Raw genomic sequence first — 12,237 nt, 5'->3', positions numbered from 1 at the left:
ATGTGTCTATATGCTCAAGGGATGTACTTAGAAGACTTTTGAGGCATTGTAGCAATATCTCTAATAAATCTATTTTTCTGAAACCTTTCCCAATACTTTTTACAAACCTGGGAGAACCATCAATAACATTTGGGATACTTACAATACATGCAGGTGCATCCTGCGCTGAGTGGTAATGTTTAAAATTTTTTATCTGGTAAAAAGTAGTCGCCCAAAAAAGATAAACAAGTACATGTGTCAATATTTCATTTTATTTCATTTATTTCTCCTTATTAAATGCCTGAAGGCATTACATAAGGGGGACAAAAGACGTGTGAACTTCAGTGACTTGAACAAAAATGCAAAAAATACAGCAGAAATAGTCCGTGAAGTAAAAGAAATATAATTGATAATACATTCAAAATATAAAGGTAAACAGTAGAAAAAAAAATATATCTGAGCAGGTAGAGGCTGCGTAGTGCATTCTTACTTTTTCGCAGAATTCTTTGCGTTCGGTGTATGCCACTGTGTGTTCTGGGAGGAAATTCCGCAACACTGTTGCATTAGGAAACAAAGATGAGTTAATGTATGCAGTGTGGCTGTTTACATGCGCTATTGCATTGGTATGGCCGAGTCGAAAGGACACTTTATGTTGTCGTTTTAGTAGCACATAGTGTGATTTCGGGTATTCTTGTATGAATGCACTTCTTTTTTCGAAAAGCGAGAGCAAAGTTGGGGATGCATTTATTATGTGGGGTAAATTTTATGGAAACTTCTTCTAAACAGCAAAAAATTGAAAATTAAGACAGTAATATAAGATCTCCGTGCCCTTCCACTCTGTGAAGAAGGATGACCTGAGAAGTTGTGTATGTGGGCCCCCTTAATGGCGAACTGCACCTCCGTTGCGGGCTGGCCCAGTATTGCACTATCTTCGAGATTGGTCCATGTATGAGGAGTGCGTTGCTTCAACTTCACCTTGGGTCTGCCCAGTATTGCACTATCTTTGCGATCGGCCCACATATGAAAAATGGTTGGTCTACATGCAGACATGATCTCCCAGATCCAAGCCATAGACAGCTTCGCTGTAAAAAAAAAATGCATTATATAACTTTTTAGTACTTGTACACAGGTACTCAAGAAAGTGGATGAGGGGAGAACTGCTGCTGTAGGCCATTGACCACTTACACGAGTTTGACCTCTACCGGCAGCAAGTTTATTTTTTCCCACTTTTCCTTCCTTTTTTCTAAATTTCAATTTGAAAAGCAGTTAATTTCCCCTAAGCTTTTTGTTGGTTTCATCTCTTGGCTTTAAATGGTTGTTACTAACAAAAAAGTGAAGCCCCTTGGCTCCCCTTAATCATCTTGATTGTATGATCCCGCAGTTTGATGTGCCACCTTTTAATGGGTAACCAACGTGCGATTAGGTATAACCGAGAAGGCTAAAAAAGCGACACAGCTGCATGCATGTTTAAGCAGCCTGTAACTTTTGGGCATTTCTTACTTAGCATAATCAATTTAAAGAAAGTAAAAGAAAATGAGACATCTCAGGTAGAGATTGGGTAGGGTAGGGACTTGCGTTTTAATGCTACTTGAAGCAGCCTGGCATGACGTCTTTGTCAATATGAAGGGCTGGTGTTTTATCATGAAGTTGATTACTGCCAGGCAACATTGGACCATGTAGAAAGTTGGGAAAAGCCAATTTTTCAATGTACACAGCTGTATCTTCTTGTGCCACATTATTAGTGCTACTGTAGAGGTTGTGTTCAGTAGTTAGCAAAAGAAAAAAGGCATGCAAATTGGAAAGAAGCTCTTATAAAATGTTTATTGGCTGCACTTGTGAGTTGTGTAATCATTCTCTACAGGTAACTTGACTACACTTGACACAATTCCTAAGTCAAAAGGGCTGATGGTGCGGGACGAACTGCTCAAGTTCCACCAGCAGTGGTACTCCTCCAACATCATGTCACTCGTCGTTCTTGGCAAAGGTGAGGCTGTCTCACTGAGCAATTCTGTCGTGCTATGCAGTCCTGGTGATCCCTTTTTGGAATAATAGATCAAAGTTCCAAGCAAACAAAAAGGGATATGCCACCTTGTTTCATGTGTGTCTTGCGTTGGGCCGAGACCTTTATGTTGCAAGTGTGTTTCAAGAGACGGATCTCACAATTTCCCACGTGGTGTGTGCATGGATTTTGCTGGTACTGTGACACTGCCAATAGGCTAGTCGTCTCATTGCTATGCAGCAATGTTAGTGAGCAGCAGCGTTTGTTCGAGTGCCCAGGTTAGGCACATTGTGGACCTTGGTTATTGATAATGTTCTTGTCATAGAGGGTACAAATGCTCGGTGGATTTTATTAAGGGAATCTGTCACTGGACAAACCAAATGAATTGAGCATGGCATTAAATTCTCTAAGGACCTTCTACTACCAGCAGTACAGGCTGTGGTAGCAGTGTTGTTTTCCCTTCTTGCAAGTTAAACAAACGGACACTAAAAAGCAATAATAAGTTCAGCTTCATTACTAAAATATGCTTTAGCAATAGCAATGTAGCCATTCTTATCATGGAAGGAGGCCTGCTAAGCCAGAAAAGATGAAGAAACAAACGCATGGTGGTGCTATAACTGAATTTTTGACACCAGCATGCCGTGATGGTACTAATTTTGGCATTGTATGCTTTGGCTGAGTTGATTGGTAGAGCATTTCATTCTAAATAAACCAAAGAGCTTCAAGAACTGCTTTTATGCCAAAGGGCTGTGGCACTGCACTGCTAAGAGCAAGGCCATGGGTTCAATCTCGACCACCAATCGTGGCCCCTAGGGATTTCGGGAAATCGGACGTAGACTGTGCAACTGACCAAGAAGATGCTTCAAATTGTCCGTGGGGCAAACGAGTGGCAGAAGGAGGACAAGAACAGAAAGGACCTACGCATTCAGGAATGAATGGGAAAGGAAGCGTGCTGCCGCCGTTTTGAAGGAGCTTGAGCTCAAAAAACAAAGTGTTGGCTGATGCCGAGATGCAGGTGTCCCTCATACCAAAATAAACTCTTTAAAGCAGTTAAACACAGCACTAAGGCATCATAATGTCAGCACAGTTGAGGTTGACTTACGAGCTGTTGAGAGAGAATCTAAATTGTGACAAAGTTGGGCTTCATACTGCTGAGCTTGCTATCAGTTGATAGAAATAGCTCATATTCGAAAATATTTGCTTCTGTGTGCTTCTCCTTTTTATTCGTATTTGAGAATGTCAGACTCCATTTGTAATATTTTTCGAAGACATTTTATCTGCTGTGCATTTTTTAACCCCTCCCTTCTATTCTCTTTTTGAATAACATAAACACTACTCCTTAGTATTCAAATTGGATTAAATCGTTTTTAAACATTTTTTTTTCATATGCCTATTAGAGAGTGACAGCATCGGGCAATATGGTTTCAGGCCCTCTTGACATAAAACATAGTTCTGCATCACTCATGGAATTCTGCAAAGGCACCCAGAGAAAACCTGGAAAACTCAAGGAATTTGGAAATGTCAACTTGGTAGACACCCTGTATGTGAAGTGAACAAAAACTATAATAGAATAAGTGATTGATCTAATTTAGTGCAGCTGTTTAATGCTCCTTTTAAGAAAGCAGTTTTGATCACAGGGTTTAAACTAGTGCACTGTGCCTGAGCTCTAGTGCGTTCTCTTCACATATGTTGCCAATATTAAGGAAGTGTTGAGCCATGCCTACCTAAAATAAAGTGTCATGGTAACGCTTGCAGAGTCCCTGGATGAGCTGGCGCGCATGGTGGTGCCGCTGTTCTCAGTTGTGCCCAACAAAGGTGTGGAACGACCAACTTGGCCGCAACACCCTTATGGTCCTGAACAGTTGGGCTTGATGGCACATGTGGTGCCTGTCAAGGACAACCGGTTCCTGTACATGACATTTCCCACTCCAGATCTGAGGCAGTACTACAAAGCTGGAGTAAGAGTTTGCTTATCGTTCCTGCTGTGATGCTGTCCTGTAGTTGCAATTGAAAACCAAGTGCCTTTTAGTGCACAGTTGCCTGTGACAAAAGTGGCCATATCATATATCTTGACGCTGTGATGCTACCGTGATAGCATAGAACATGTCCATGACTGTATACACCAAGGTGTATACAGTCATGGTGTATACAAGGCGACTAAGCCCATCCGAGTGTCGACTCCTCGAGCCTGCGGCTACTAATTTTGTGCATCGGCACCTCGAACTTCGTGACTAAGCACATCAAAAGTGTCGACTCCTCGAGCCCGCGACTAGGCATTTCGCGCATCGGCACCTAGGACTGCGCGGCTAGGTACTTCGCGCGTCGGCACCTCGTACTGTGCGAATCAAAGGGCAGAGACCCAAAAAGTCACCTGTAAGCAAAGACAGCAAAAACTACAATCCTGGTACATTTTGAGAGATGTGAACTGCTCCAAAAACTTTGAGAGACGTTTTCTCAAAAGTGTTTTTTGGGCACTCTGCGTTGTCTGTGAAAAGGGTAGAATGGGAATCCCTGGACCAATTTTGATCCTGTTTGTTTTTATGTATTCCCTGAAGTGTGCTTGAGGGCATGGCAGTCTTCAATATCTTACTGAGGGCTTAGTTTTTATTCTGCATGCTAATTTGTGAATGACAAGTTCTGGTACAATTAGAAAATGTGAACATGATCTTCTGTGTAAAAAAAGATAAAGCAGTGAAAAATTTTTTTGAACTGTTGTACCCTGTAGTGCTCTTTTGAGCAAAGATTAAAACTACAGGCAGCTCCCTGGCATGTTCTGTTACAGTGCCAGGTTTTCCACAAGCGGAACACATGAAATATTTTGTAACTTGAAAACTAGTCAAGGTATCTTAATGAAACTGCATATTTCTTTATTTAAGACACTTTTGAATGTGGCTGCCAAGTTTCGTTGTTCTAGGTCAAAGAACAAAAAAGTTAGCTCTGATCCCCACCTGCCCCCTTAAAAATACAGCTTATCTACCATGAGATTTTATGAACGATTTTTGTATAGGTAATGCTGTTGCAAATTTTACTGCTTTTATTATTGTTCCAGGTGAAAAGTTTATCCCGCAAACAAATGGAGGTTCACTTAAAAGACGTGTTCCCTGGTGGAACGAAGACTGTAGAGAGGCGCGAAAGAGGCAGAATAAGGCATGGGGCATATTGCGCAGATTGTCAAATGCAGCGAATATAATTCATTATAAAAAAAAATTAAATCACAGGGAAAGCGGACATGTCATTGGGAAATGAGAGAAAGCTGGGTGAGGTTCCTCTCGGGCATTAATTCATACGCACAGGAGGCGAAATTGTGGAATGGCTTAATTAAGAAAGCTAAAAGGGCAGCAAATCCATCCATTGCCTCAAGTGAACCACCAAGGGAATAACTTGCAAGACCAGGCAGGCTCTATTGAGGAGCACTTCGAGCATGTGTCAAGCTCAATAAATTATTCTCAATCCTTCCTTGAATACAAATAGAAGAATGTAAGCCAGTCGTACGTAAATGCAGACAGAACGAACCATGTAACTGGCCTTTCAGTGTTGCCGAGTTGAGAGCTGCCTTGATCGCATGCAAAAGCTCTGCACCGGGACCCGACAGTCATGCATGACAGGATTGAAAACTTACACAATGATACGCAAGTTACACTACTTGCACTTTTCAACACTATTTGGGCTGCCGGATACCTTTCATCTGCATGTAAAGAAGTGATTGTGGTCCCTGTTTTGAAGCAGGGTAAACACCCTTCCTTGGTGGCAAGTTACCACCCGATAGCTCTCCCGAATTGCCTTTGTAAGCTATTTGGAAAAATTATTAATTGGTGACTCATACGTTACCTTGAAATGAACAAAATGCTTGATCCCCATCAGTGTGGTTTCAGAGAAGGGCAGTCTACAAACGATCATCTTGTGTGCATTGAAGGAAATATCAGTGACATTTGTACACAAACAGTTTTTCTCATCCATATTCCTCAATATGGAGAAGGCGTACGACACAAAATGTCATTATAGAATCTTGAGAGACTTGTCGGGAGTGGGCATCTGTGGCAATATGCTAAACCTAATAGAAAGCTGTTTGTCCAATCGTACCTTCCGCGTCAAAATCGGCACAATATTGTCACATTCATTTATACAGGAAACTGGTGTACCCCAGGGAGGTGTGCTCAGCTGCACACTGTTTATCGTCAAGATGACCACACACCGGGCTTCATTACCACCTGCCATTTTTTATTCCGTCTATGTGGAAGACATTCAAATAGGCTTCAAATCCTGTAACTTCATAGTGTGTAAGAAACAGGTACAGCAGGACTTGAACAAGATGTCCAAGTTGGCAGACAAAAATGGATTTAAAATCAATCCCCACAAAAGTTCTTGTGTTCTTTTCACAAGAAAGAGAGGCCTGTTTCGAGATCCTTGTATAGAATTGTAAGGACAAGTACCTGTCAACAAAGAGCACAAATTTCTAGATAATACACATGACTCCAGGCTTACTTTCATTCCACACATAAAATAAGCAAAATGTCTAAAAACCATGTACTTACTGAAAATTCTATACCACACAACATCGGGTAGTGACAGGAACTGTCTGATCAATCTTTATAAGAGCCTAATTCGATCACGATTGGACTATGGTGCCGTCATGTATAGCTCTGCTGCCCCGAGCGCACTAAAGATGCCAGATCCTGTCCACCATCTAGGTGTCTGCTTAGCCACTTAGCCAGAGAACACACGTCAGCCCCGCATATTTTCTCAAAATACACTCTAATCATGAGCCATGAGCCAGTGTTCCAATACCGTTAACGATATGATGTGTGCTACACGTTTCTGTAATCGTTCCCCTGTAAGACAGCCTTTCTTGTTAATTGTGAGGTAGCTTAGCAATGAAATGCATGTCCCACTCCTTGAACATCGCTTAATGTATCTAACCAAGCTGTTACCTCCTTGGGAGTGGCAGGTGGTAGAATGTAACATGTCCTTTCTACAACTTACAAAGCATGTGCTAAGCTAGCAGCAATAGAACCACATCACGTTTTTGGCCTTTTGGAATCGGCCTGTTAGAATTTCGAGCTCCAGAGTTCGAAATCCGAATGCATTTCCTAGAACTCCAGTGCAAGCACTCCTGCACAGAGTTCTACACAAACGCTTCGAAGTCACATGCTGGAGTGTCCTATGCAGCCGTCGGTTCATCCTTCTCGGAATCCGATGTACTGCATCCGTATACAAGTATCTTTACGGCTGAGGCCTATGCGCTATTGTCGGCTGTGAAACATATAAGGAAATCAAAACTTTAAAAAACAATGAAAATTAGAGAATCCCTGAGCATCGTAAAAGCCTTGATGTCACTCCGTGAACATAAAAATCTCGTACTTATTGAGCTTTATTCCATCCTCTGTAAAGTGTATATATCTAACCAGCATGTCATCATATGCTGGGTGCCTGGCCATAGGAGCATTGAGGGTAATGTTCTGGCAGACCAGATGGCTACATCAATTGCATCATAAGCTATTACCGCATTTACTTGAATCTAACGCACACTTTTTTTCACATAAAACTGGTCCAAAAATTGCTTGCGCGTTAGAATCGAATACGACCCTAAATCAACATTGCCATATCGTCATTGACATTTCAATATGGCGGCCTCGTACGTGCTTCCAGCCTAGCTGCTGTAGCTTTCTCCATGTGCTGTAGTACGTGTGCTTAGGCAGTGCTTGTTCCTTTGGCTTAGGTTAGTGCACCTCCCGTCTTCCTGTTTTCTGTGTTTGCTCCATCAGCATGGAAGTGCCGACTGCAAAGACATGCCGAGTTCATCACGATGCCGCAATTAAAAGGAAAGCGATCACATGTGTGGAGACGGATGGAAATCAGGCTGCATCACGAGTGTTCTGAATTCTCTAAACTTGCGTGTGGGACTGGCGCAAACAGGAGAGGCATTCTACACTGGTGGCTGTGCGGCCCTTATCTTGAAAGCGATCTGCGGCGGAGACAAGAGTCTTTGCATCTAGGCTCACCGTGCTGTGTTCTCGTCGCTTAGTTCGCGTCGAAGCTTGAGGCCACACAAAGGCCAATTCCCTTGCTCCTGCTACCGCACTTCTGTATTCCAGCGTTTGGAGAGTTTCCGCGGTCATTGACCGAGACACGTTCATGTTTGTGTGTGCGTGGCACTATGTGCGTTAATTTAGTTAGCAAGCGAATGTTTAAAGTTTATACGGCCGGTAAAACTACTACCCTTACTTTTCGTATAGCTGTCTACTAATTTGCTATCGTAATCGATGCTTCAACTTTCGAGCGAAACTGCAACTTTTTTTATTTATCGCAACTTTAGTGCATTGGGAGTAAATCTTTGTTTTTTCCAAATGATAGAAAGCTGTATTTCTGTATGAATGAATGAGGTGCGCAGTACTGCAAAGGTCTTTTCTTTCTATAGGTCACAGCAAACGGGCGTGCATTACAATCGAGGGCGTTCCCCCCCCCCCCTTTTTTTTTTGGTCACAAAAAATGGGTACCCATTACAATCGAAGGCATGTTAAAATAGAGTAAATATGGTAATCCTATCGCTGATGTTCCTGCCACAGATCTGAGGCCTTTCTTACGAAAGAAACTGGGAAGCCACTGGCATCGCTTGTGGGATGCGGAAACAAATAATAAGCTGCACGTGTGCATGATAAAGCCACAGTTAGGTCTCTAGGCTTGCAGAATGGTGCTATCATACTTGCCAGAACAACACTTCAAGCTGTGTGAGGTTTTGTGTTGATACTGTGTTGATAGTATGTTTCATTATCTTTTTAGCCAGGAGACTATGTTGCCCACCTTATTGGACATGAAGGCCCAGGAAGCTTGCTTTCAGAGCTGAAGGCACGAGGTGAGCTTTTTAAACATCTCTGGTGGTTATTTAAGGGGGGTAGCTACACTTCAAAACCAACTTTCTTATTTATGGTAGATCTTAGTCGTCACATGTGGCATTCCTATGCGCTGATTCCAAAAATGTATTTGTTTTAGTCCTTTGACAAGTAGTTCCTGATATACCGTAAAATCTGGGTTCTTTTGTTTGGAGAAAGAGAGCAACATAAAAACACACAGTGGTTAGGATATAGAAAACTAAAATGTCAGGTATGCACTAAGGTATAGCCCGGTGACCTAGTTCAATTTGAACTAAAGTTAGGGCTCGCACAAGAATCCTGAAAAAAATGCAGTCTTGACTTGTGAAACTGAAACATATTGGCACATGTGCTTGTATATCCTTCTCGGTTGACTGCTTTACACCAACTAACAAATGTTGAACATTAATGCGAATTGTGTAGTACTTTCTCAAAGACACGCGGGCACCAGTGATTACTTTGGAACCTTCGATGCATGTATCGGAATTTTCTCGAATGTTATCGATGGTTTTGTCCATTGTTTGTTGTCACGGCACCTTGTGTGATTTGATAGTATGCATGACACGAATTGTGTAGTACTTTCTGGAAGACACGCGGGCACCATTGATTACTCTGGAACCTTCGATGACTTATGGGGGGGGACATGGGTTGTAAAGACAACGTCACTTATTTTTAAAACAAATTAGATGAAACTGCACAGACTTGTTCAGTTTCTTGAGCTGATTTTTAATATGTAATTATATTTTAAATAGGTCGATTATTTCCTGAGTTAATTAGTAATCACATTCTATTGTTTGCTGAAACAAAAAAAATATATTTTTAACATGACATTGTTATTAACGCATGGATAGATACTAGAATGCATAAGGAATACAGCACTGCAAGCAGATTTAAAATTGAACATCTTCTCAATTTACAGTACAATGAGTTCATTGTTTATGCATAATGAAAAACAAGAAATTTTTTAACTAAAAAAAATTTTTTTTTTTCGAGCTATGAATGAAAAATCTGCTCTCAGCGCTGCACTACCTGCACATTTAGCTTCATGCTGCAAAAAAAATTATAGCCCTAGCTGTCCTAGGTCCAAAGATATCAAAGCAGCAAACAAAGAAAGTGTCCAAAATCTGTGTTCTGAGAAAACGAGAAAAATGGTTGATACTTTATTTAGCTCTATACAGTTAAAAACATCATGGTATGTACACTCCTAATGGGCTAATATGCACCAGGCATGTAGTCAGATTGACTGTTTGCACCCGTGTGCCTTTTCTTCAAGGTGCGCTGCAGGTTGTCAGCAGATGAGCGTTTACATGCTGAAACCACAGAACGTACAGCGAACTCCACTTTGGCGATACGTCACCGCAGTTTGTACACACGAGCTGAAGCTTGATTACAAGACCGTATTCCCACTCACCTCTCACGATTTGCACATCTCCCGTGCGGGGGATTCTGTACCAGGCTTACAGCTATGAAAGTGATGCTCAAATCTTCGCTGAGCTTCGTGCTCACAATCCCGACATCCCTATTGTTGCTGCGCGGTGTATGGGCCAGACACAACACTTTGTCGTCACGTTCGCCAACACCAAGCTGCCCCGATACATGTGGTATTTGGGCTTCACTTTCGAAGTTTTCCCTTACAAGGGGCGCCCGGAGGCTTGCTTCAACTGTCGCAAGCTAGGTCACAGAACAGATGTGTGCCCACAACCGCGCCAACCCACTTGCCGCCGCTGCGGTGTGGCCCACGAACCTCAACCAGTCGGCCAACCACCCACTTGTCAAGCCAGGTGCATCGTATGCAAAGGCCCACATCCCACTGGCAGTAGAAGCTGTAAATACCGTTTCGTGCCTACCAACCAACCTAAATCTTCCAAATCCTCCGCGGACACTGAAACTGACCCCAGCACCTTGTCATGTGGGCATCAGTCTTGCTCTCGAAGCCGCGGCCGCCAACAACGACCCCCAGGAGATGACGCTTTCCCACCACTGCGAAGCAGCAGCTCCAGTCACAACAGGCCTGGCCGCTCCCAATCGCGCTCTCGGTACTTCCGGGCAACCTCCCAGGACGGGCCGGATACGAAGTCGACCAAACAGGTCCCGTGGAAGGCCCCTCCACCAGCCACAAGCCAACTGCCCAACCCCCAGGTAACGGAAGTGGCAGAAATGGTTAAACAACTGCAGCTACAGTTAGCACAGGCAAATGCTAAAATTCATAGCCTTGAGTCTGCACAGGTGCACCCACAACCGCGGCCGCAGCAGGTGGCTCGCGCTCCCACCTCCGACCCCACCAATGATCCCAACATGGACACCAACCAGCTCAAGTGCAATAAGCGCAAGGCACCTCCCCCCTCCTCTACCTCCGACCTTGATGCAAAATTCGAAACCTTTGACGCCCGCTTATCTAAAATAGAGGGTGTCCTGAAACGGCTGACCCCCACTATCGACCAGCTCATTGAAGGCTGCACCAAAATGGCAGCCAATATTCACACCCTAACCGCATGCCTCGACCGCCTCACGGGCCCTCCGCAAACTGACGCCCTCACTACACCAAAGCCCCCTCAGTCGCCTGGTGCACCTCCCTCTACCGAGAGTGCAGCCGCGCGCGCATCTGCTGGCGGTATTATTAAAACCGACGTAGCGTTTCTGCAGCATCCCGAACCCTACAGGAAACGCGATGGCTAGCGCGCCCATCACAGTGTGGCAGTGGAACTGCAGGGGCTTCAAGGCAAAGCGGAGAGCCTTGGAGTATACCCTGGAGGCACAGCCATTTACACCCCACATTATAGCGCTCCAGGAAACATACACCGACACCAAACTCGCCAGCTATACCGCTTACAACCAACTGGTGGTGCCGGATCTCCGCCCGAGCACTGTCATCCTTGTACATCGCAACCTCACTGCCAATCAATTTGATCTTGACTACTCCGAAGACCCACACACTTTCGTGCAGGTCCTTCCAAACAGCCGAACCGAATTCCCACTCGACATCCTAAACGTGTACAGCCCCCCAAGTGACAAGAGCACTAATGTAGCCACTCTCCTCCGCAAGGCGTGTGCGACCGCGCGGACCGAGATGCTACTTATAGTGGGTGACTTTAACGCACCACACGCCAAGTTGGGCTACCCCAGCAAAGCCTGCAATCGTAAAGGAGCCAAGGTTTGGGACACTGCCCAGACATTGGCTCTGATGCTCCTCCTCGACCCCGAACGGCCCACCCGTTTCGGTAACAGCATCACAAAAGACAGCTGCCCCGACCTCACTTTCGCCCGCAACATCCCAGATGCGCGCTGGGAAAATCTCGGTATGAACATAGGTAGCGATCACTATGTTCTCAGCCCTACCTTCACAGCCACACACAGCAAGGGCCCCCGCCGCACATTCAAACACACCAACTGGGA

At 44.1% G+C, this 12,237-nt stretch overlaps 1 protein-coding gene across 2 annotated transcripts in view; it reads left to right on the top strand.

Moving 5' to 3' along the window:
• Ide (Insulin degrading metalloproteinase) overlaps positions 1-12,237 on the top strand; it is a 247,923-nt gene that overhangs the window by 26,320 nt on the left and 209,366 nt on the right. For both annotated transcript variants that reach the window (XM_075676326.1, XM_075676325.1), the window contains exons 7-9: positions 1,841-1,963; positions 3,734-3,936; positions 8,756-8,828. In XM_075676326.1, coding sequence (XP_075532441.1) covers positions 1,841-1,963; positions 3,734-3,936; positions 8,756-8,828 — 399 coding nt within the window. The remainder of the gene's footprint in view (positions 1-1,840; positions 1,964-3,733; positions 3,937-8,755; positions 8,829-12,237) is intronic.

Source organism: Dermacentor variabilis, unplaced genomic scaffold (genome assembly GCF_050947875.1).
Source record: "Dermacentor variabilis isolate Ectoservices unplaced genomic scaffold, ASM5094787v1 scaffold_12, whole genome shotgun sequence".
NCBI lineage: Eukaryota > Metazoa > Arthropoda > Arachnida > Ixodida > Ixodidae > Dermacentor > Dermacentor variabilis.
Note: the sequence above shows the minus strand (reverse complement) of the source record. Positions and strands in the feature narration are given on the sequence as shown.